Genomic DNA, 23,417 nt, shown 5'->3' on the forward strand with positions numbered 1-23,417 from the left:
CATCTCTGTGCATTCAAATTGCCATCGATAAATGCAATTGTGTTCATTGTCTGTAGCTTATGCCTGCCCATACCATAACCCCACCGCCATCATTGGGCACCCTGTTCACAATGTTGACATCAGCAAACCGCTCGTCCACACGACGCTATACAGGTGGTCTGCGGTTGTGAGGCTGGTTGGATGAACTACTAAATTATCTAAAGTAAAATTGGAGGCGGCTTAAGGTAGAGAAATTAACAATCAATTCTCTGGTAACAGCTCTGGTGGAAATTCCTGCAGTCAGCATGCCAATTGCACACTCCCTCAAAACTTGAGACATCTTTGGCATTGTGTTGTCTAACAAAACTGCACATTTTACAGTTGCCTTTTATTGTCCCCAACACAAGGTGCTCCTGTGTAATGATCATGCTGTTTAATCAGCTTCTTCATATGTCACACCTGTCAGTTGTAATGGATTATCTTGGCAAAGGAGAAATGCTCACTAACAGGGATGTAAACAAATCTGTGCACAACATTTTTGAGAAATACATTTGCATAAGGACAATTTCTGGGATCTTTTATCTTTTATTACATGTTGCGTTGATCATTTTGTTCAGTATACTTCCATAAAAAAAAATCAGCTGGTACGGGGGACCTTCAGACGGGTCTGGTGTGGCCTGTGGGCATCCTAGAGCAAAACAACATATTTGTGTTTGTGAGAGTCTCACCTTTCAACAGAGGGGTCATATTAGTGTGTTGTCCAAACTGTTTCGACAGTACAGACAGAAGTTAGCAGATCGGTTGTACTGACTTCAGACTAGTCCCAAGACGCTCGTGGGGGTCGTAGAGCAAAACGGAAAACACCGTTGTGTTCGGGAGAGTCTCATCTTTCCATAGAGGGATAATAATGGTCAAACCATTCAGACGCTACAGACGATTTTGGGTAACACTTTACTTTAAACCCAGCGCTATAAGACGTTATGACACGGTCATAACCATGTCATAATGTGTCATAACAGCTGACATAACTTGCCATAACACTGTCATGACCCATATTTACACTTATTGTGACATATATTGTGTTATTTTATGGCTGATTATGACACCTACATAACACCTGCTATGATACCTACATTTTTTGACCACAGCTTACCAATTAACCTCAGTATCAGTGTCATGTTTTTTAAAATTATCATACTCTAACTCAAAGGCCATCAATTGTAATTTTAGTCGAGGTGGTTCAGTGAACTTCGCTCATGTGATTTATGACACTGCCAAGATGCATTATGACCATCATAATCATGTAAGCCAGATAGGCCTATCATGTCGGTCCTCTGGCAGTCTCTATGGGGGTGCCACAGGGTTCAATTCTCGGGCCGACTCTTTTCTCTGTGTATATCAATGATGTTGCTCTTGCTGCGGGCGATTCCCTGATCCACCTCTACGCAGACGACACCATTCTATATACTTTCGGCCCGTCTTTGGACACTGTGCTATCTAACCTCCAAACAAGCTTCAATGCCATACAACACTCCTTCCGTGGCCTCCAACTGCTCTTAAACGCTAGTAAAACCAAATGCATGCTTTTCAACCGGTCGCTGCCTGCACCTGCATGCCCGACTAGCATCACCACCCTGGATGGTTCCGACCTAGAATATGTGGACGTCTATAAGTACCTAGGTGTCTGGCTAGACTGCAAACTCTCCTTCCAGACTCATATCAAACATCTCCAATCGAAAATCAAATCAAGAGTCGGCTTTCTATTCCGCAACAAAGCCTCCTTCACTCACGCCGTCAAGCTTACCCTAGTAAAACTGACTATCCTACCGATCCTCGACTTCGGCGATGTCATCTACAAAATGGCTTCCAACACTCTACTCAGCAAACTGGATGCAGTCTATCACAGTGCCATCCGTTTTGTCACTAAAGCACCTTATACCACCCACCACTGCGACTTGTATGCTCTAGTCGGCTGGCCCTCGCTACATATTCGTCGCCAGACCCACTGGCTCCAGGTCATCTACAAGTCTATGCTAGGTAAAGCTCCGCCTTATCTCAGCTCACTGGTCACGATGGCAACACCCATCCGTAGCACGCGCTCCAGCAGGTGTATCTCACTGATCATCCCTAAAGCCAACACCTCATTTGGCCGCCTTTCGTTCCAGTACTCTGCTGCCTGTGACTGGAACGAATTGCAAAAATCGCTGAAGTTGGAGACTTTTATCTCCCTCACCAACTTCAAACATCAGCTATCTGAGCAGCTAACCGATCGCTGCAGCTGTACATAGTCTATTGGTAAATAGCCCACCCTTTTCACCTACCTCATCCCCATACTGTTTTTATTTATTTACTTTTCTGCTCTTCTGCACACCAGTATCTCTACCTGCGCATGTTCATCTGATCATTTATCACTCCAGTGTTAATCTGCAAAATTGTAATTATTTGCCTACCTCCTCATGCCTTTTGCACACATTGTATATAGACCCCCCCTTTATTTTCTACTGTGTTATTAACTTGTTAATTGTTTACTCCATGTGTAACTCTTTGTTGTATGCTCACACTGCTCTGCTTTATCTTGGCCAGGTCGCAGTTGCAAATGAGAACTTGTTCTCAACTAGCCTACCTGGTTAAATAAAGGTGTTCTCAACTAGCCTACCTGGTTAAATAAAGGTAAAATAAAAAAAATAAAAAAAATAAAATGTACATGACCTTATATCAGTCAAAAAGAGGGTTTCTTGTACCTGAAATCTGCTCCTGCATTCATCCTAGTCATAAGCAACAGAGGTGCATGTTTTGTGGGTTCTGTCACTCTTTTGTTGGTGTCATAACCAGTGATAAAATAATGCAATATAGACCATATTATGACTTATGACAAGTTATGACAGCTGTTATGACATCTTATGACATGGTTATGACTGTATCATAATGTGTTATGACACTGGGTGTCAAGTAAAGTGTTATCCAATTTTGTGAGAAGACAAATTTTCGGGATGCCTCACGGTCTGACAAACATCGCTTGCCACCTTTCATCGCAGATGCGGAAGTGCGTACGCAGTGAATTGATGAAAAAAATGATTTCTAGCCTAAACTGACAGATTTTTATAGGGCTAATGTCTAGCTGTGTTCCAGTGGTTTTGCCCAACTTTAATGATAATGGCCAAACAACTCTTACCATCGGCTGTCATGTGATAACAACCAAGTGGTTAGGGAGATCACCTGTAGGCTGTCACCATGGACGTAGAGCTGGGTCACAGGCTCACAGCGGATGTAAATGTTCTCTATCTTCTCAGGGGAGATGTACTCTCCCTGGGCCAGCTTAAAGATGTGCTTCTTCCTGTCAATGATCTTCAGTGTACCGTTCTGAGGAGCGGAGGGCAGACATAAAAAATAGGCCCATACCTTACATTTGAATTGAAATAGTTGTGAATGTCAAGTTAGGATTTGGCCCTAATATTGAGGGTATATAACACAAGGAAGGCAAATAGATGTTTGAGGAAATGTATTTTCAAGGGAAGGGTCATAAACAAGCATGTGTACGTACAGGTAACCATCTCCCTATGTCTCCGGTGTGGAGCCAACCGTCTGTGTCCAGGGTTTCAGCAGTCCTCTCAGGGTCTTTGAGGTAGCCCTTGAAAACATTGGGTCCTTTCACACACACCTAATGGATGATCAGAGAGAGGGAGACAGCCACAGAGTGAGAATTAAAGAGAATGTGTTCAGCACCCAACTATCACATCGACTAATGCTTACATAGCCTCAGTGATCAACTGTCTGGGACCATGTTCAAATAGGGATTACCCTAAAATGTCCTTGATGCTTTATTGAACTCACCTCTCCTTCTCCCTTGCGTGCAAAGTAGTTCTTCTCAGCCACATCCACCAGCTTGATGAGGTTACATGGCAATGGTGCCCCCACATGACCTAGATTTAGCCATCAAACCATGGAGAAGTATGAGAAAAAAATCTAGTGTGCAGACAGCTGTGGAGTCACATCTTCATTTGGTGGATTTGGCTGCCACCAAAAAGTATGCATTTATACAGTCAGGCCAAAACTCCAATGTGAAGCTGAAAATACTGAAATATAGAATCAAACCAGTAGGGGGAGCAGTTGAATAATATTTTAATTTGACACAAGACAAATGTTCCTTAATCATGACTATATTACCTTTACAACTCAAATGTGCATATTTTAGTGGAAATACGCAAAAATGTGTATTGTTTGACAATCAGGCCTGCACAATAGTTAGAGAAGTCATTCCTTTATCCATACTTGCTAAACTTAAAAACATTGCAAGGCACAAAGCCAAAGCCCAATTCTAGGGTGTGTGAAGATCTGAAATTGTTATTCCCCACTGAGATCCCTGAATGTCATCCACACATTCAGTTGTGTCTGATTCCAAACCAACAGCAGGCTGCCCCACTGCCCAGGAACTGTAAGAGCACAGGGCCTTATTAAGAGAGTATACTGATCGGGGTTGCCATGTCCATGGTTTTCCTGAAAATTGAAGTCCTTTGAAAACAATGTCGCAGGGGAAAATGTATTGGTTGCGGGTTGCAGGTTTTTGCGCTACTTCTAAGTAGCACTGCCGCTGCCATGGTATTTCTATGGTATTTCTATTTTTTGTGTATTTTTTTAATCTATTTATTTCACTGTGACCTGCTGCTATTGATAATCAGGTAGTGAGGCAGGCTGTTGCTGAGAGAGTGGTAGGGAGGGAGGGATCGAGGGATGGGGAGGGCCGTGTGTTGAGAGAGCGCTGCAGCAGGCAGCTGAGTCACAAGTGACAGGAGAGCAGCACTTCATGACAAGTCATGTGAGGACAACAAACGAATAACAGCACTAGCTAGTTCCAAATAGTTTTTATAGTGTCGAAGAGTATAATGCGCAGGGCCTATAGAAGAGTAGCTTACAAACATCAAGATCACCAAAAAATACATTTTATTGGGAACATTGCCCTGTGTAGGGTGCTGTTTTTCAGATGGGACGTTAAATTAGTTTCCTGACTTTCTGTGGTCACTAAAGACACTATGGCACTACTCGTACGAGTAGGGGTGATAACCCTGGTGTCCTGGCTAAATACCCAGTCTGACCCTCATACTATCATAACCACCTAATCATCCCCAGCTTCCAATTGGCTCATTCATTCCCCCTCCTCTCCCCTGTAACTATTCCCCAGGTCGTTGCTGTAAATGAGAATATGTTCTCAGTCAATTTGCTTTTTTTTACCAGTTGTATCTAGATTGTCATTATGGAGACACCTATTTAACAACTCCTCTCTTGCTGAAAAAACAACAACATTTTGGCCTAGTTTTCAGGCCTTGTGGGTGGGCTTTGAGTGGTCCTTGGGCTGGAAATGTATGCTAGACCTGGCAAGTCTGCATCATGAAATAATATGTAATAAGTAATGACATTTCCAGGAAGACAGGAGATTATGGCTGCATTCCAAATCACACCTTATTCCTTATATAGTGCACATCTTTTGACCAGGAACCATAGGGGACCCTATTCCCATAGGGCTCTGGTCAAAAGTAGCGCACTATATAGGAAATAGGGTGCCATTTGGGACATAACCGATGATTCAGTGGGCTGATGGGTGGGTCAGCTGCTCTAGCATCCATTCCAATGTACTGCAGCTCAATATATTTCCAGTGTAACCTTTGGCCATGGCTGTTTCACCGAGACAATAAAGTGTCTGTTGCATGCTTGGGTTGAAATACTGCAACTGCCAGTGTTTTGTAGCACAGCAGAGTACGTGGGTAAATACTGGCTGTGATCCAAAGGTTGTTGACCCAACTACAATTAAGCCTCCCGACTAGTTACCCCTATTCTCACACATTACAGAGGGGAAATGGTTGTGGCCCTAAAACGTGCAGCCAGCCGGAAGCCACAGAGCTAAAAACAGTGAGAACCTTAAAGCTTGTGTTTGTTTGTTTGTTTGAGTCTGAAGCTGAAAGCACTTACGTGTGGCGGAGGAAAGAGTTCGCTTCAGCTGTAGTGTTCACAGTAAAATATTTCACTTTGCGGTGGTCCTTCCGCTGAAAGCAAGTGACACTGACTCATAACCCCATCTCCTCAGGACATGGAGGGCCTTGTTGATGTTGGCATCAGTCAGCAGCAGCTATACTCAGTCACACTATAATGTGTCCCCAATACACAGCGTGTTATCTCTGTGGGCTTGTGTTTCCACCGTTGTAAAACCTCTTAGACTTTCACCCCAGTGGTGAAGTATAATGTTTTTAAACAGGCATGGGCTAGAGCCGACTGTACTCTGATGTCATAAAGGTACTCTTGCTCCCTGGCCTAATGTAGGGGTGAGTCCCAAATGGCTCCCTATGTATAGTGCACCACTTGGGTGTACTGGGAGTGGAACAGCTGTTGACCGGTTGAAATGGAGTAGAAGAGGAGACAAGTAAAAGTGGAGAAGAAAGGAGAAGAGAAGAAAGGAGTGGGGGAGAGAGGAGAAGAGAAGAAAGGAGTGGGGGAGAGAGGAGAAGGGAAGAAAGGAGTGGGGGAGAGAGGAGAAGAGAAGAAAGGAGTGGGGGAGAAAGGAGAAGAGAAGAAAGGAGTGGGGGAGAGAGGAGAAGAGAAGAAAGGAGTGGGGGAGAGAGGAGAAGAGAAGAAAGGAGTGGGGGAGAGAGGAGAAGAGAAGAAAGGAGTGGGGGAGAGAGGAGAAGAGAAGAAAGGAGTGGGGGAGAGAGGAGAAGGGAAGAGCGTTGAGGAGAGGGGCGAGAAGAGATAAGCTCACCTGAGGTCCAGTCTCCAGGAGTGGTGAAAGTACAACCAGCAGTACACTCTGTCTGGCCATACGCCTCATACACCTACAGACAGCCAGGACAGACAGGATGTTAGCAGGATGTGATATGATCAGTCTGATGGTTTGTCTGTGTGACCTCGTGTCCATGTGTGCTTGTGGCTGCATGCATTTGTGTGTTTGTCAACACATGTGCGTGTGTGTGCGCATGTGTATGCTTATGCATGCAGCTGCATGTGTGTGTTTATCCACCATGTGTGTGTTTGTGTGCGCGCATTCACGTGTGCATCACTTACCTGACAACCCAGTGCAGCCCTGAGAAACCCCAGTACAGTGGGGGATGCCGGCGCAGCTCCAGTTACAATCATGCGTAACCTCCCACCCAGGCTGGCCTGCCAACAGAACACAATACTATTACACAACCCAAACTCCCACAACACACCAGGAATGCAGTCTGTGTTGTTGAAATACAGTGCATCCTGCCTGCCTAGCAACACTTCCACGGGTCACAGTGCATATTCCCATTTTATTGCCTGTACACACACAGCAAATCAAATCAAAGTTTATTTGTCACGTGCGCCGAAAACAACAGGTGTAGTAGACCTTACAGTGAAATGCTTACATACAGGCCCTAACCAACAGTGCAATTTTTAAGTAAAAAATAGGTATTAGGTGAACAATGGATAAGTAAAGAAATAAAAACAACAGTGAAAAATAACCGAAGCGAGGCTATAAACAGGCACCGGTAAGTCAGGCTAATTGAGGTAGTATGTACATGTAGGTATGGTTAAAGTGACTATACATATATGATTAACAGAGAGTAGCAATAGCGTAAAAGAGGGGTTGGTGGGTGGCGGGGCACAATGCAGATAGTCCGGGTAGCCAATGTGTGGGGGCACCATATCAGGCCACTCATAGGCAGGAGGAGAAGAGAAGGAATGGAGGAGGGGTGGTGGATACCTGTATCTTACTGAAGAATATCTTATCCCACAGGCTGTCCATGCGGATGATCCCCCTGCTGACCTCTGCCCCTTTTCTCTTAGCTGCAAAGTTCAGCAGCCAACGCTTCAATGGGGTGTTGGCCTGGCTGAATATCTGTAGAGTACACACATAGACATTCAAGAGAGGGGTTGAGTTGATATAAGATATGAAAAATGAAGGGAGGTGTGTGTGTAGGGGGGGGGTGTGTGTGTAAAGGCTGGTTCTCTCACCTTGTCGTACATGCGATTGAGCAGTCGAGGTACCACAGGGAAGATGGTGGGCCGTAAGGCCTTCATGTCATCAGACAACAGGCGGATGTCGCCTTGGAAGAAACCGATCCGGCCACCGTGACAATACACCACAGACTGGGGAAAGAACCTAACAGTTACAACTGAGTCAAAAAGCACTTATTGTATTCAGTTGCATAGATCTGGCCTAATGCCGCTTTCAAGACAACTCGGAACTCGAAAACTCTAAAATGTCCACTTGGAAACTAGGGCTCCGACTTTCCCACTTGCAAAATATCAGAATTGACAAACAGGAAACTTGACGCAAAAAAATATATTGATTTTAACTCGGAGGTTCAGAGTTTCTGAGTTGTCTTGAAAGTACCACAATTCACACAGATCTTTGGAACAGTTCCTGTTTTTGAGGTCATGATGAGGACAGGCTCTGCAGGGACTGCCTTTTTTTCTTTCACGTGTTGAAAGACATGATTTGCATAATAGACTGGAGCGCACTGGCAGGGACCATAAAACTTACTGTATATGGAAAAGCCTATTCAACGAGTTCTACAAGGAAAACATGGGTCGTTCCTTTTGAGGATGAACTTAAAGGCGTTTACATTAGTTACATAAAGGTCACATACATTAACAGTGTCTGGGTGTGTGCATTCTTGTGAACATGAAGTATGTGCCTGCTTGTGTTGGAGGGGAAGAGAGGTGGTTTCCTGTGTCTGTGTCTCACACACTAACAAGGAAAGAACCTCGGTTGAACCTGTATGGTTGCTTTACCCCTTCAGTACTGAAGCTGATCCAGTGCCAGCTTTGTTTTTTAACTCATAGTAGTTATTCAAAATAATACATATGGGTCTGATCCAAAATCAGTAGTTAGGGACTGAAAACACGAGCTGTGGAACCACAGCTATCGGAAACAACAGACCAAGCTTGCGATTTAAATAGCACCCTATTCCCTTTGTAGTACACTACTTTTGACCAAGGCCCATTGGGCCTTGGTCGAAAGTAGTTCAGTATATAGGGGATAGGATGCAATTTAGGATGCATCCCAAGCTAGAGGCGTGGGGGGTTAACAGCAGGGCTCAAGTTTCCTGTGGGGGCGAAGCTGTTAGAACCGGCAGAAATAATGCACACCCATGACTGTATGAGCCAGCTTATCCAGAGCAAGCAGATGATATGCCTATATAATAATATAATGTCACAATGAAATCCAACCGCAGATAACCAGGTCAATAACAGCCAAGGACAAGGGTAATCGCCAAGATCCTACATGTCTGAAAATACAGGTACCTGTGTACACACACACACACACAAAGAGGAGCAACACCCATACCAACAGTTATACAGATGAAAGCTTAGTGTGGGCTTTGTTTGAGAAATTACCTGGATGAGTCTTTCAAACATGTGCGCCAGAGGCAGGAAGGAGATAAGAACGTCGTCTTGGTTTGGGAATATTACTTTCTGTGGCATGGGGAAGAGGAAAAGTGGTTAGCAGGGGATTAGAACCGCCCCATCGGGTACACAATGGTTGAATCAACGTTGTTTCCACGTCATTTCAACTAAATGACATTGAACCAATACAGAATAGATGTTGAATTGACTTCTGTGCCCAGTGGGGTTTGTTTCTCACCACTCAACTGTCAAACATGATCTTAATGAGAAACAGATATTATACACAAGCACACAAAAACAAATACATTTGTGCATTGTACATTTCCATCTTGTTATTGTCCCATGTAAGATATGGGACTTGAAGCAATTTAGTGAGTCTTACATCTAATATAGTTACATAAATGGGAAATTTAGCACCTACTCAAGATAAATACTGTACAAGGGAAATTTCCTCCACATAAAGGGTCAGCTATACCATAGTCCGATCGAACTTACATCTGTCACTTTGAGGAAGCCTGAGAAATCAGCCACAACATTCCCGTGTGTCAGCATGACTCCTTTTGGGTTTCCTATGTAGGAGAGGGACAGAAAACAGTGCAACAAAATCAATGGACTCCTCCTCCACCTGCTCTCAACAATGGATAGCACGCTATTCCCTTATAGTGCAATACTTAGGACTATGGTAAAAAGTGTACACCCATGACTGTATATGGAAACGGGTTTCCTTTTGGGACCCATCCAGTATCAATCGATGGAAAACAACAAGGTTAGATATATATATCCGGAAAAACAAGTTAGCAGCCTAGGAACGAAAATAATTTTCATTGTGGCACTTGTATTTCAGGCTACACATGAACAGTATGTGTTTTGCTTTGCCATAGTGGGAGCAACCTGAGTTGAATAACCCTGTAACAGCCTTTGGAACACACACACTCAGAGAGACAGGAGTTTAGATTGGCCTCAGGGCAGGCGTGTAACAAGTGCACCAGGGGAGACATCCACCATGGGAAAACACATACTGGCTGATGGAAGTTACACTGAAAGACCAACAGATGGCACTCTTTCTATGATTGCAGTGGGCTGCTTGTGACTAAAGCTGTGGCTACATGTGTGGAAATACCAGGGTATTCTATATGACTGTATTTGTGGCCAGACCGTAATAAAATTACCAAGCGCCTTACATTGTTGCCCCTATTACTATGTAACTTCACAGTAATAACTCAAGTAACATAGTAGTTACGTAGCTGTTACTTTGTAAATTACATGGTAACAAGGTTGTTGTCTATTGTCTGCAAAGGTTGTTACATTGTAAATATGGGAGTATAGATTAGACAAATTGTTTTACCTGAGCATAATCCCAGAATGAAAGATTTATTAGCCAGCCCTACTCTGTTGTTTATGATTTTTGTTGTAATGGAGGACTGATTGGGCTCATTGATTCAAGTTAAAAAATAAATGCTGCGCTAATGGAAAGGCATGCTTTGCCAGTGCAAAGCTGTCATCAAGGCAAAGGGTGGCTATTTGAAGAACATAAAATATAAAATATATTTTTATTTGTTTAACACTTTTTTGGTTACTACATGATTCCTTATGTGTTATTTCATAGTGTTGATGTCTACACTATTATACTACAATGTAGAAAATAGTAGAATAAAGAAAAACTCTGGAATGAGTAAGTGTGTCCAAACTTCTGACTGGCTCTGTATATATCATTTCTAAGTCCAAAAATGGGTGTAGCAACTACAGATTGCCCCTTTAAGTCTATCAAACGTTTGCAAGTTTCAGCATGTGTCCATTACGCCTATGGATTTTTTTATCAGCATGAATTAGATGAGAATAAAAGTGGGGCTTTTATTGCTCATAGGTTGGGATCAGCACAATGCAACGGTTGCAAAAGCGTATTTTTCACTGGCTGTCCACTGGTTTCAAAAACAATGATTGAGAGGCAGCTTAAACTTCTTGAATTCAACCATTATTGGGTTCAAATACACATTTAGATTTGTGAACAGCCATCCACAACAACCACAATCCGTGAGGCGCAAATAGCTAAATGAGAGAGCAGCAGTGTGATTCACATCAATGCACTATGTAGATATCAATAATAAGTGATATCCGTATCACCGTAGTCTACACTACTACTGTCATCCTTACCTCCAAGCGTTTATTCAAGTTGGATCATCTTTGGATGCTGACAGCAGTCGCACCATTGGAAGACATAGCTTGGACTGTAGCCTACAAAAGCCTATTCCTGCTCTATTCATGCGATCCATCAAACACATTTGGTATGTCATCATATTGGTCTCTGACTTGTGGTCAGACTCACTCAGGTGGAACAAACTTAAACCTGAGCCTTTTTTTCAATGCTGATTTGAATGTCATTGATAAAACAAAGTGTCAAACATCCTTTCTGAATTTAAAAGTAATCCTCAAGGTAATCATCTAGTTTTTCAAAAGTATCGGTAATCTGATTACAATATTTTGCTGGTAACGTAACAGATTACAGTTAACGTTTTTTTTGTAATCCCTTACATGTAATCAGTTACTTCCCAACCCTGGTACATGTAACAAGGACAGAGTTTGGTTTGAGTTATTAACATGGTAATTCACAGGTGACTTATAAATGTGTAATTACAAAACAATAGTTACACAGTGGTACAAGAACATGTGTAATAACATCAGTAGTTACACATCTGAATCAACCTTCAGCAAGTGGATGTGTGATTACACATTCCTTGATCCAATTGTGTAATATCTGATAGTGCTACAACCTTATTACCATGTAATTACATAGTAACACCTACAGTATGTAACTAGTATATTGCTAATGCAGTTATTACTGTGTTAGTTACAGTACATGGTAATAGGGGCAACTTAATGTAAAGTGTTACCCAATGAATTTAACAGTATTTGTTATTATGTTTTAGCAAAGTAACATTAGCCAAAATGCATAGAATTGCAGGAAATTAGTTTTATAACTGAAACCTTTTTTCTTAGCACCATTACAGAATATGTAGTATCACATGAAACTAGCTTTAAAACGGAAACATTTTCTCTCAACTCCATAGAGAATTGTGTAGAATTTCAGGAAATTGGCTTCAATGCAGAAATGGCTCTGAAATTGGGGCGTCTAAAATGTTCTGTAAAATTCAGCCATGCCAACGGGCCGACCACGCCCATTGCCATGCCGACGGGCCGACCACGCCCATTGCCATGCCCTCCTGCCACGCCCACCACCTAAGCCCCTTTTGATGCAGAAAAAAACCTTTAACTGCCTTTCCCTCTGAAGTCTCACTGTTAATAAGGGCCCTACCATGACCATTACTGTACCATTTCAACCCTGATACATGGCATTGGCTTTAAGTGGTCGGAGGGAGGCCTCTTCCTGTTAATAATCTGTCACACACGATGAGAGAAACAATAGACACGCTTCATAAAGTTGTCCTGAAACAGACCAAAGCTACCGTCAGGGTTGGACTTGAACCAGGGATTGTGGCGGAACTCTTCAGATACTGCATTACTGTGTTAATACACATCAATATTGTGATCAGTATTGCCCCCCCCCCCCTCTCTCCACACCACTGCCACTCTCTGTTGTCATCTATGCATAGTCACTTTAATTAACTCTACCTACATGTACATACTACCTCAACTAACCGGTGCCCCCCTGTATAGATTGTTATTTTTTTACTGCTGCTCTTTAATTACTTGTTACTTTCATCTCTTATTCTTATCCATATTTTTTGAAACTGCACTGTTGGTTCAGGGCTTGTAAGTAAGCATTTCACTGTAAGGTCTACACCTGTTGTATTCGGCACATGTGACTAATAACATTTGATTCAATTTGATCAGCTTGTAAGAATAAGACACTTTGGCGTGCTATAGTTTATCTGGTGGCTAGATGGAGATACCTGTGGTACCACTGGTGAAGCACACGATGGACAGATCTTCTGGTGTAGGTGGCTGTGGGGTACAAAAGCACAGTCAGGATATAGTCCGAATGAGATCATGAACTCATTGATATCACCATCAGATAATAGGCAATGTTATATTAGCCCATCTCAGGCATTTAAAGCAATATGTGAATGTAGAAGATGGTCACGTAAAACGAGAATACTAAACACTTACAGACTTAAAGTGCTATGTGAGATCAAAAGGGATATTAATACAGTATGCATTTTAAACAGTTGTTACTAAAGTAACAGACAGCTACTGTAAATAATGTTTGCAGACCTTGTCTCTACTGTGTTGTCTTGGATGGTGTGATCTCAATTCTAACACAATAGCACACATCGATTGCAATCAAAGGGAACCAATTGGTTTGTACTCAGGTCTCAAAAGCACAAATCTGAATTGTCTTACTTTTTTTCCCCCACAAACATCTACGTACACATTCAACACAACCCTCTCTGCATACACAAATAGGTAATGGAGGCAAAACTGTCACCCAGCCAGAGATCCTGTCTAAAATATGTCTAAAACATAACAAAACATAGTCAGCACCACTCTGAGGTCTTCCTGCATTCTGCCTGTGCAGAGCGCGGCAGACAGGGACAGACCGTATACATCTCGAGGCTGGATGCTGTCCAACTGACACCATATTCCCTATTTAGTGCACTACTCTAAGGTGAGAATTGGGCGGCATCGATTGAGTAGGGAATAGGTTGCTATTTGAGACACAGACAACTAACCAGACCAGACATATACGACTGAACTCACCAGGGGCATTCTGTGGTTCTCTCTGCCCAGATCCTGGATGGGACGGCAGCATGCAAACAAGCACATTATCTTGTGTTAGATAATCATTAGAAGAACCATAAAACACAGCCATAATAAAGTGGAAGGGACTAAATATCTGAACAGCTCTCTCTTGTTTGCATAGTTTTACACTAGATTCATTTAGTAAACTGTAACGGAAGCATTCTTTCTTTATTTTTATTTTTTATTTTATTTATTTTACCTTTATTTTACTAGGCAAGTCAGTTAAGAACAAATTCTTATTTTCAATGACGGCCTAGGAACAGTGGGTTAACTGCCTGTTCAAGGGCAGAACGACAGATTTTGTACCTTGTCAGCTCGGGGATTTGAACTTGCAACCTTTCGGTTACTAGTCCAATGCTCTAACCACTAGGCTACACTGCTGACTAAATGTAGGATTTAACCATAACTTTTGCTTGTTTCATAATGTTTATTTTTTGTTGACATGGTAATTTACAGCAAGGAAGTGAGACAGGCTAGACCTGTTCAAGATACCATCATGTTCTGCAGAGATAATAATGCCTATCTCTTGCCCTCAGAGGGCTAGTACATGGATTACAGTAAACACTGTACATACTGCAGTCTTTATTAAGTTATAGCCAACACACCAGTCACACATTAGTGTTTGGAGTGTTCGGAGTACATAGACATGGAGCCATTGAAGTGTTGTTCATACTTCTCCAAAGAATCAGTCGTGTGGCTTGCAAGCAGTGGAAAGAGTACACAGATGAGCTACAGGTCTCTGCATAGACAGGATTGGGCTTTGATACATTATATTAGCTGAGCTGAGGCCTCTCTCCCTCCCCACCTGAAGCCCCTCCCTCCCCTCTCCATGAGCCTCTACTCTCCCCCCATACACTACTCCCCCATCACCTGTGCCCCCCTACACACTATCCCTACCTCCACATCTTGCATGGACTGGACGATGACCCCGCAGCCCGCCCCCTCCTCCAGCAGGGCAGGATCAAAGGGGTCCATCAGGATGATTCTCTTCAGCCCAGGGGTCTCCTGCCTCTCCACGTTACCCAAAAGCACCTGGGCCTTCTCAGGCTTGTCACAGATTACTGTGACGATGTCCGCTGAAAGACAGCACACAAAAGGCCCCCACTTCTTGTGTGAGAAATAGAAGACACATACATAATCCAATCAGCTAGCAAACACACAGATAACTACTGCTCTACACACAGATTTCCATTTTACGGCCTTGGAGCAGAGACAAATTCTGTTGGGACACTGGGCCAAAACCAAAGCACTGTGTAACTGAGGGACAGTTGGAAAGAGATGAATAACATGACAGAGTTTGATGTCAGTTAACTGATTAGTGTCAAACTGAAGGATGGAAAGTCCTGAGGACAAGGGGAAGGAGGAAAGTGTAACGACAGAGAGAGGCTCTCCCTTCCTCCCAAACCAACTGAGTTAAGCTCATTACCTCCAGCATAAGGCGAAGGTGAGCCCTAACCTGATTCCTCTATGTGTGTGTGTGTGTGTGTGTGTGTGTGTGTGTGTGTGTGTGTGTGTGTGTGTGTGTGTGTGTGTGTGTGTGTGTGTGTGTGTGTGTGTGTGTGTCTGTGTGTGTGTGTCTGTGTGTGTGTGTGTCCGTGTGTGTGTGTGTCTGTGTGTGTGTCTGTGTGAGAGAGAGAGAGAGAGAGAGAGAGAGAGAGAGAGAGAGAGAGAGAGAGAGAAAAAGAGAGAGAGAGAGAGAGAGAGGAGTTAGAGGGATTGTGTGTCTGAAACACAACACAATAAAACAGAATTCTCTAGTCTAAGGACAACTGTTCTGGAAGGGAAGGACGAGTGTCTCAGCTTATGAGCGTCATCTATAGCAGGGATGGGCAACTTTGATGGGGTGGGGGCCACAAAACCACTGAACTTCATGGGGGGGGCGCAGTTGCTCGCGGGTCTGCGTACCCACATGTGCATACCCTAGACAGAGTTTCCCAAAAATATACATATAATAAATATATAATATATATAATAAATATAGAATATCTTTTTTGGGTGGGTATCGATCCGAGGGCCTTCAAAACCCACGGCCGCCTGTTGCCCATCCCACATCTATAGGTAGGATGTGTTTCATACAAGTTGTTAGCAGCAGGTAGCCTAGTGGTTAAGAGCATTGGGTCTGTAAATTAAAGTTTGTTGGTTTGAATCCTAAACAACTTAAATGTAACATAATTTTTTAACACAACTGGACCCCAAAAAAGTATCAAAATAACTGGTCCATGAAACTAAAGAAATGTTCCTTTTAAAATAAAAGGAAGAGTCTCAAATCTAGTGCTATAGGTTAATAAAGAGTAGACGGGGCAATGTAGGGCATGTGCCAACACAATAGGTTGTGCGTTGGCATACACCTGTATGGCATAACCCCGGCATAGCTATAGAATTACACCAGCACACAACAAGCTCCAGCAGCCAGTGGCGTGTATTCATAGTAGCCGAGGACAACAAAAACTAAAAACGTGCACTGTATGACAGAGTCATAGACCGTTTAAGCAACATGAAAGAAGAGGATGGCATTGGCATTTCTCTACAAGTAGGGTGAGTCAACATGTTTTTTCTATTTGCACACACACACACACCACACCACACACAGAAATCAGTACCATGGACAGCCACATCATATTTAGCTTATGTTGATTGGACTAAATAGTTTTTGATATCTTTTAGTTGTCACTGTATTAGACTAATCATAGGTGATTCGATGATGATGAAATGTTGAAGTTGAAATGGTTCTGGAATGGTGGAGGCAGATCCTGTTTCCTTTAAGACTTGCGGTAAAACTCTGTGGTTCTAAATCAATTGTTGTTTAGTAGTCAGAAAATGTGGGGAACATTAACTTATCATGCTGTAGGCCACGTAACTGTTCGTTACCTGCAATATGCTTTGTGGACTTCACCAGACAGAGGTTGCTCTCTGGTTTTGTGATGAAACAAAGGTGTGGTTGAATTTATTCTGCCACTGTGTTCGTACTGTCTCTGCCTTAGGCCTCTCTATATATCACAGTGGCAAGGCATTTGAACTAACAGGTTGTAGAGAAAACAACATAATTATCACAACACATAGGTTGTAATATGGATTTTTTTTCTGGATTAGCATCCCTGGTGATTTTAACCACGCACCGCTAATGCCAGCAGTACAATTACTGTAGGGCTCTGTCCCAAATGGATCCCTATTACCTATGTCGTGCACTAGATTTGACCAAGGCCCATAGAGGTGAATAGGGTGCCATTTGGGACACAGATATCTGAAATCTGCTAGTCTTACCAGTGTTGATGATGTAGCGTATGGCATCAGGCCCTAGTGTGTCATACAGAGGCACCACCACCATAGAGTAGGTGTAGCAGGCCAGCTCCGAAATGATCCACTGCAATTAGAGACAGACAGGTCAAAAGGAGGCCAGGGCACCTTGCCATAAAGCGCAACTTTAAAAAAGCCTCTACGAATGGAGTTGGAGCTGTTAACCTTTATATCATGTCAGAACATTTGTGAATCAGTGTCTTGTCCCAAATGGCACCCTATTCCCTATATAGTGCACTACTTTTAATAGGGGTCTGGTCAAAAATATTGCACTATGTAGGGAATGGGTGCCATTTGAGACACACATAATGTCTCGCTTTGACAATGACCTCACCTCTGGCCTGTTCTGTGCAAACACTCCGATGAACTGATCTGGGCACGGCGTGCAGCCCTGGCTCAGCAGCCCCGACCCCAAGTACTCCGCCCGGGTTGTGACCTGGAAGTGAAAATGAATGGGCAGCAGCTGAGCGTATGTTGAAACAAGAAATATGTCAGTATAAAAAATATAAAACAAGCTTGTTTGCGCTATGCTCTCCTCAACTGTCATGATGTCATAGATCAAATATTGGAGCAGTGTTTTTGTAACTCCAGAATCCTTCCAGCTGCAGCATTCCAACACTGAAGTGTTTATAAGCTTCCTGAATAAATCCCTCTCAGTAACATAGAAGATAAAATACCATGAAAATAAATCCCCCCGGTTTTGTTAATAAATGTATGTTAAAAAGTCCAGTAGTTCAGTGCAGTGGTACATAAAGCTTTAGTGTAAATCAACTTGAAATACAACTGTGTGTTGCTACAGATGTTTTAGAAGCAGCAGACATAGGGGGTACTGTAAACTGAGCATCTGTTGATCAACCACATGACACATCCAAGTGGAATACAAACTACAAGGACTGAGTTACATACAGAGCTATAGATTGCTCTTGTGCGTCAGTGTTCTGCACAGAGGTAGTTCTACTCTGTGCTTACCTCTTTATAGGACAGCCACTTGTAAGGCTTTTCGGGTAGCCGGGAGCCTAAGCAAGGTCCATCACCTAGAGACAATACCACAACAGGACGAGTCAGTGAATTTACAAAAACACAGAAACCCCCAAAGGATCACATGACTGACACTCATTGTGACCATGCATGTACAGTCTCTGTTCCTCTATCGATTCCTCTTTAGCAGTCTTTTTACTGCCTACTAACTACAATTGCTGCTCAGCATTATGTTGGAATCAGTCAGTTATAAGACTGTCTGCTAAATGACTAATATGTCAATTTAACTATATTTAATTAGTCAGTTAGTCAGTCAGTCCGTCAGCTAGTCATTCAGCAAGTCAGTTAGTCAGCTAGTCAGTCAGTCAGTCTGAAATAAGACTGTCTGCTAAATAACTAATATGTAAATGTAACTATATTTAATTAGTCAGTTAGTCAGTCAGTCAGCTAGTCAGTCAGCAAGTCAGTTAGTCAGTCTGAAATAAGACTGTCTGCTAAATGACTAATATGTAAATGTAACTATATTTATGTAGTCAGCTAGTCATTCAGCAAGTCAGTTAGTCAGCTAGTCAGTCAGTCAGTCAGTCTGTCATAAGACCGTCTGCTAAATGACTAAAATGTAAATATAGTCAGTCAGTTAGTCAGCTAGTCAGTTAATCAGTCAGCCAGTCAGTCAGCCAGCCAGTCAGTCAATCAGCTAGTCATTCAGCCAGTCAGTCAGCTAGTCAGTCAGCTAGTCAGTCAGCCAGCTAGTCACAGTTAGTGACTAACTGCTCGGCTATTAAAGTGTTTACTTGTACTTAAGATACTTTTTCTAAACTCTTAACACAGCAACACACCGACATCACACAATTAGACAAATAGTCAATGTTCTGCTCAAAACCACATTTTGTTCATTAAATACCAACTCCGCATTTCAAAATGCAAAAAAACGTTGTTTACATACACTAACTCTATAAAAACACGGCAAACCAGACTCAATATCTAATCATTCTGTCAAAACACGGCAAACCAGACTCAATATCTAATCATTCTGTCAAAACACGGCAAACCAGACTCAATATCTAATCATTCTGTCAAAACACGGCAAACCAGACTCAATATCTAATCATTCTGTCAAAACACGGCAAACCAGACTCAATATCTAATCATTCTGTCAAAACACTAGCATATTTTCTATCTAAGAGCAACATATAGTCAATCATAGCATAACAACTTTCAAAATACTAACAGTTGATGGCATTACAAAAACTGCATTACTTTTCATGTTTCAGTTCTACCTGCATACAATAGACAACATAAAAATACACCGTTTTTTATAATTCCATTTCCTTTTACTGTAAACCACTCTATATTTGTTGGTTGAGTGTCGTATGTGTGCCTTTTTGGCAACATACTATCTAAAAGTGAATGAGTCATCTTTACTTTATAGAATGTACAGTAGATAAAATAGTAAGTGACAAAATTGCTGCAGTAAAAGCTTTATTAGCAACATGAAATTGTGATCAACAACACATCCAACATACATGGCCTTTGGTTCAACAACACATCCAACATACATGGCCTTTGGTTCAACAACACATCCAACATACATGGCCTTTGGTTCAACAACACATCCAACATACATGGCCTTTGGTTCAACAACACATCCAACATACATGGCCTTTGGTTCAACAACACATCCAACATACATGGCCTTTGGTTCAACAACACATCCAACATACATGGCCTTTGGTTCAACAACACATCCAACATACATGGCCTTTGGTTCAACAACACATCCAACATACATGGCCTTTGGTTCAACAACACATCCAACATACATGGCCTTTGGTTCAACAACACATCCAACATACATGGCCTTTGGTTCAACAACACATCCAACATACATGGCCTTTGGTTCAACAACACATCCAACACACATGGCCTTTGGTTCAACAACACATCCAACATACATGACTTTTGGTTCAACAACACATCCAACACACATGGCCTTTGGTTCAACAACACATCCAACATACATGACCTTTGGTTCAACAACACCTCCAACATACATGGCCTTTGGTTCAACAACACATCCAACATACATGGCCTTTGGTTCAACAACACATCCAACATACATGGCCTTTGGTTCAACAACACATCCAACATACATGGCCTTTGGTTCAACAACACATCCAACATACATGGCCTTTGGTTCAACAACACATCCAACATACATGGCCTTTGGTTCAACAACACATCCAACATACATGGCCTTTGGTTCAACAACACATCCAACATACATGGCCTTTGGTTCAACAACACATCCATATACATGGCCTTTGGTTCAACAACACATCCAACATACATGGCCTTTGGTTCAACAACACCTCCAACATACATGGCCTTTGGTTCAACAACACCTCCAACATACATGGCCTTTGGTTCAACAACACATCCAACATACATGGCCTTTGGTTCAACAACACCTCCAACATACATGACCTTTGGTTCAACAACACCTCCAACATACATGACCTTTGGTTCAACAACACCTCCAACATACATGACCTTTGGTTCAACAACACCTCCAACATACATGGCCTTTGGTTCAACAACACCTCCAACACACATGGCCTTTGGTTCAACAACACATCCAACATACATGGCCTTTGGTTCAACAACACCTCCAACATACATGGCCTTTGGTTCAACAACACATCCAACATACATGACCTTTGGTTCAACAACACATCCAACATACATGGCCTTTGGTTCAACAACACATCCAACATACATGGCCTTTGGTTCAACAACACATCCAACATACATGGCCTTTGGTTCAACAACACATCCAACATACATGGCCTTTGGTTCAACAACACACCCAACATACATGGCCTTTGGTTCAACAACACCTCCAACATACATGGCCTTTGGTTCAACAACACCTCCAACATACATGACCTTTGGTTCAACAACACATCCAACATACATGGCCTTTGGTTCAACAACACATCCAACATACATGGCCTTTGGTTCAACAACACATCCAACATACATGGCCTGTGGTTCAACAACACATCCAACATACATGGCCTTTGGTTCAACAACACATCCAACATACATGGCCTTTGGTTCAACAACACCTCCAACATACATGGCCTTTGGTTCAACAACACCTCCAACATACATGACCTTTGGTTCAACAACACCTCCAACATACATGACCTTTGGTTCAACAACACATCCAACATACATGGCCTTTGGTTCAACAACACCTCCAACATACATGGCCTTTGGTTCAACAACACCTCCAACATACATGACCTTTGGTTCAACAACACCTCCAACATACATGGCCTTTGGTTCAACAACACCTCCAACATACATGGCCTTTGGTTCAACAACACATCCAACATACATGGCCTTTGGTTCAACAACACATCCAACATACATGGCCTTTGGTTCAACAACACATCCAACATACATGGCCTTTGGTTCAACAACACATCCAACATACATGGCCTTTGGTTCAACAACACATCCAACATATATGGCCTTTGATTCAACAACACATCCAACATACATGGCCTTTGGTTCAACAACACATCCAACACACATGGCCTTTGGTTCCAAATGTGTAAAAATACAACACAATTACAGCAAAAAAGGCACGGAAGGGAAAAAACAGTAAAATGCCCCGTTCTGTTCTAATCTATACCATCTTCAGCATTTGGACACATGTTCTCGTCCACATCACATCTTATGTCGTCTCTCGCTATGCACCTTGGATAGAAATGCTTGGCCTGCCTCATCCACTCCTGACAGTCTTCAGCTGAGATGTCTCTGCAGCCGGCATCCAGGGGGGACATTTGGTCATGTGGCCGATGGGGTTGAGGAAAGGTGAGTAGGGAGGGAGGAAAAGGGAAATCCTTCTTGGATGGGCTGAAAACCAGTTTGTGATTGCATGTGAATGGTGTAATTCCACATTGTCCCATGCAATCACAAATGTCCTTGTGTTTCCTCCCTTTCTGCTTCTGGCACCAGTTGTTGGTGGAGGCGCTCAGTGTTGTAGGGACCAATCTGGCATTTCTGCAGGCCCAAACCAGCACTCTAGATTGCAGCACACATTGTGATATTTGCTCCTCTCTGACCCGGCACATCAACGGTGGCCCTTTCCCCGATGACCTTTCTTCCCACACAACGTGTTTTTGCCAGGTTAAAATTTACATTCATTATTTAAAGTGGGTTCTGGTTAGCCTCCAACTCCATGACTCTCTGAAAGAAATCAAACACAGGATGTGTAAGTGCTTTTCAGTGTGTCCTACTGTATGTACTGTAACCCACACCATCACACCTCCTCCTCCATGCTTCACAGTGGGAACCACACATGCGGAGATCATCCATTCACCTACTCTGCTTCTCACAAAGACAAGTGGTTGGAACCAAACATCTCAAATTTGGACTCATCAGAACGAAGGACAGATTTCCACTGGTCTAATGTCCATTGCTCGTGTTTCTTGGCCCAAGCAAATCTCTTCTTCTTACTGGTGTCCTTTGGTAGTGATTTCTTTGCAGCAATTCAACCATGAAGGCCTGATTCACGCAGTCTCCTCTGAACAGTTGTTGTTGAGATGTGTCTGTTACTTGAACTCTGTGAAGCATTGATTTGGGCTCCAATTTCTGAGGCTGGTAACTCTAATGAACTTATTCTCTGCAGCAGAGGTAACTCTGTGTCTTCCTTTCCCGTGGCGGTCCTCATGAGAGCCAGTTTCATCATAGCGCTGGATGCTTTTTGCGACTGTACTTGAAGAAACTTTCAAAGTTCTTGAAATGTTCCGTGTTGAAGTAATGATGGACTGTCATTTCTCTTTGCATATTTGAGCTGTTCTTGCCATAATATGGACTTGGTCTTTTACCAAATAGGGATGTCTTCTGTATACCACCCCTACCTTGTCACAACACAACTGATTGGCTCAAACGCATAAGGAAAGAAATTCCACAAATGAGCTTTTAACAAGACACACCTGTTAATTGAAATGCATTCCAGGTGACTACCTCAT

At 42.6% G+C, this 23,417-nt stretch overlaps 1 protein-coding gene across 3 annotated transcripts in view; it reads right to left on the bottom strand.

Moving 5' to 3' along the window:
• Window positions 1-23,417, bottom strand: part of acsl6 (acyl-CoA synthetase long chain family member 6) — a 91,332-nt gene that overhangs the window by 4,977 nt on the left and 62,938 nt on the right. For all 3 annotated transcript variants that reach the window (XM_031807712.1, XM_031807713.1, XM_020464182.2), the window contains exons 4-18: window positions 18,361-18,425; window positions 17,726-17,827; window positions 17,359-17,458; window positions 14,995-15,173; window positions 14,056-14,088; window positions 13,248-13,299; window positions 9,835-9,908; window positions 9,331-9,408; window positions 7,942-8,076; window positions 7,691-7,825; window positions 7,027-7,122; window positions 6,725-6,797; window positions 3,811-3,899; window positions 3,521-3,637; window positions 3,196-3,339 (exon numbers count right to left, since the gene is read on the bottom strand). In XM_031807712.1, the coding sequence (XP_031663572.1) occupies window positions 3,196-3,339; window positions 3,521-3,637; window positions 3,811-3,899; window positions 6,725-6,797; window positions 7,027-7,122; window positions 7,691-7,825; window positions 7,942-8,076; window positions 9,331-9,408; window positions 9,835-9,908; window positions 13,248-13,299; window positions 14,056-14,088; window positions 14,995-15,173; window positions 17,359-17,458; window positions 17,726-17,827; window positions 18,361-18,425 (1,472 nt within the window). The remainder of the gene's footprint in view (window positions 1-3,195; window positions 3,340-3,520; window positions 3,638-3,810; window positions 3,900-6,724; window positions 6,798-7,026; window positions 7,123-7,690; window positions 7,826-7,941; window positions 8,077-9,330; window positions 9,409-9,834; window positions 9,909-13,247; window positions 13,300-14,055; window positions 14,089-14,994; window positions 15,174-17,358; window positions 17,459-17,725; window positions 17,828-18,360; window positions 18,426-23,417) is intronic.

Source organism: Oncorhynchus kisutch, linkage group LG28, assembly GCF_002021735.2.
Source record: "Oncorhynchus kisutch isolate 150728-3 linkage group LG28, Okis_V2, whole genome shotgun sequence".
NCBI lineage: Eukaryota > Metazoa > Chordata > Actinopteri > Salmoniformes > Salmonidae > Oncorhynchus > Oncorhynchus kisutch.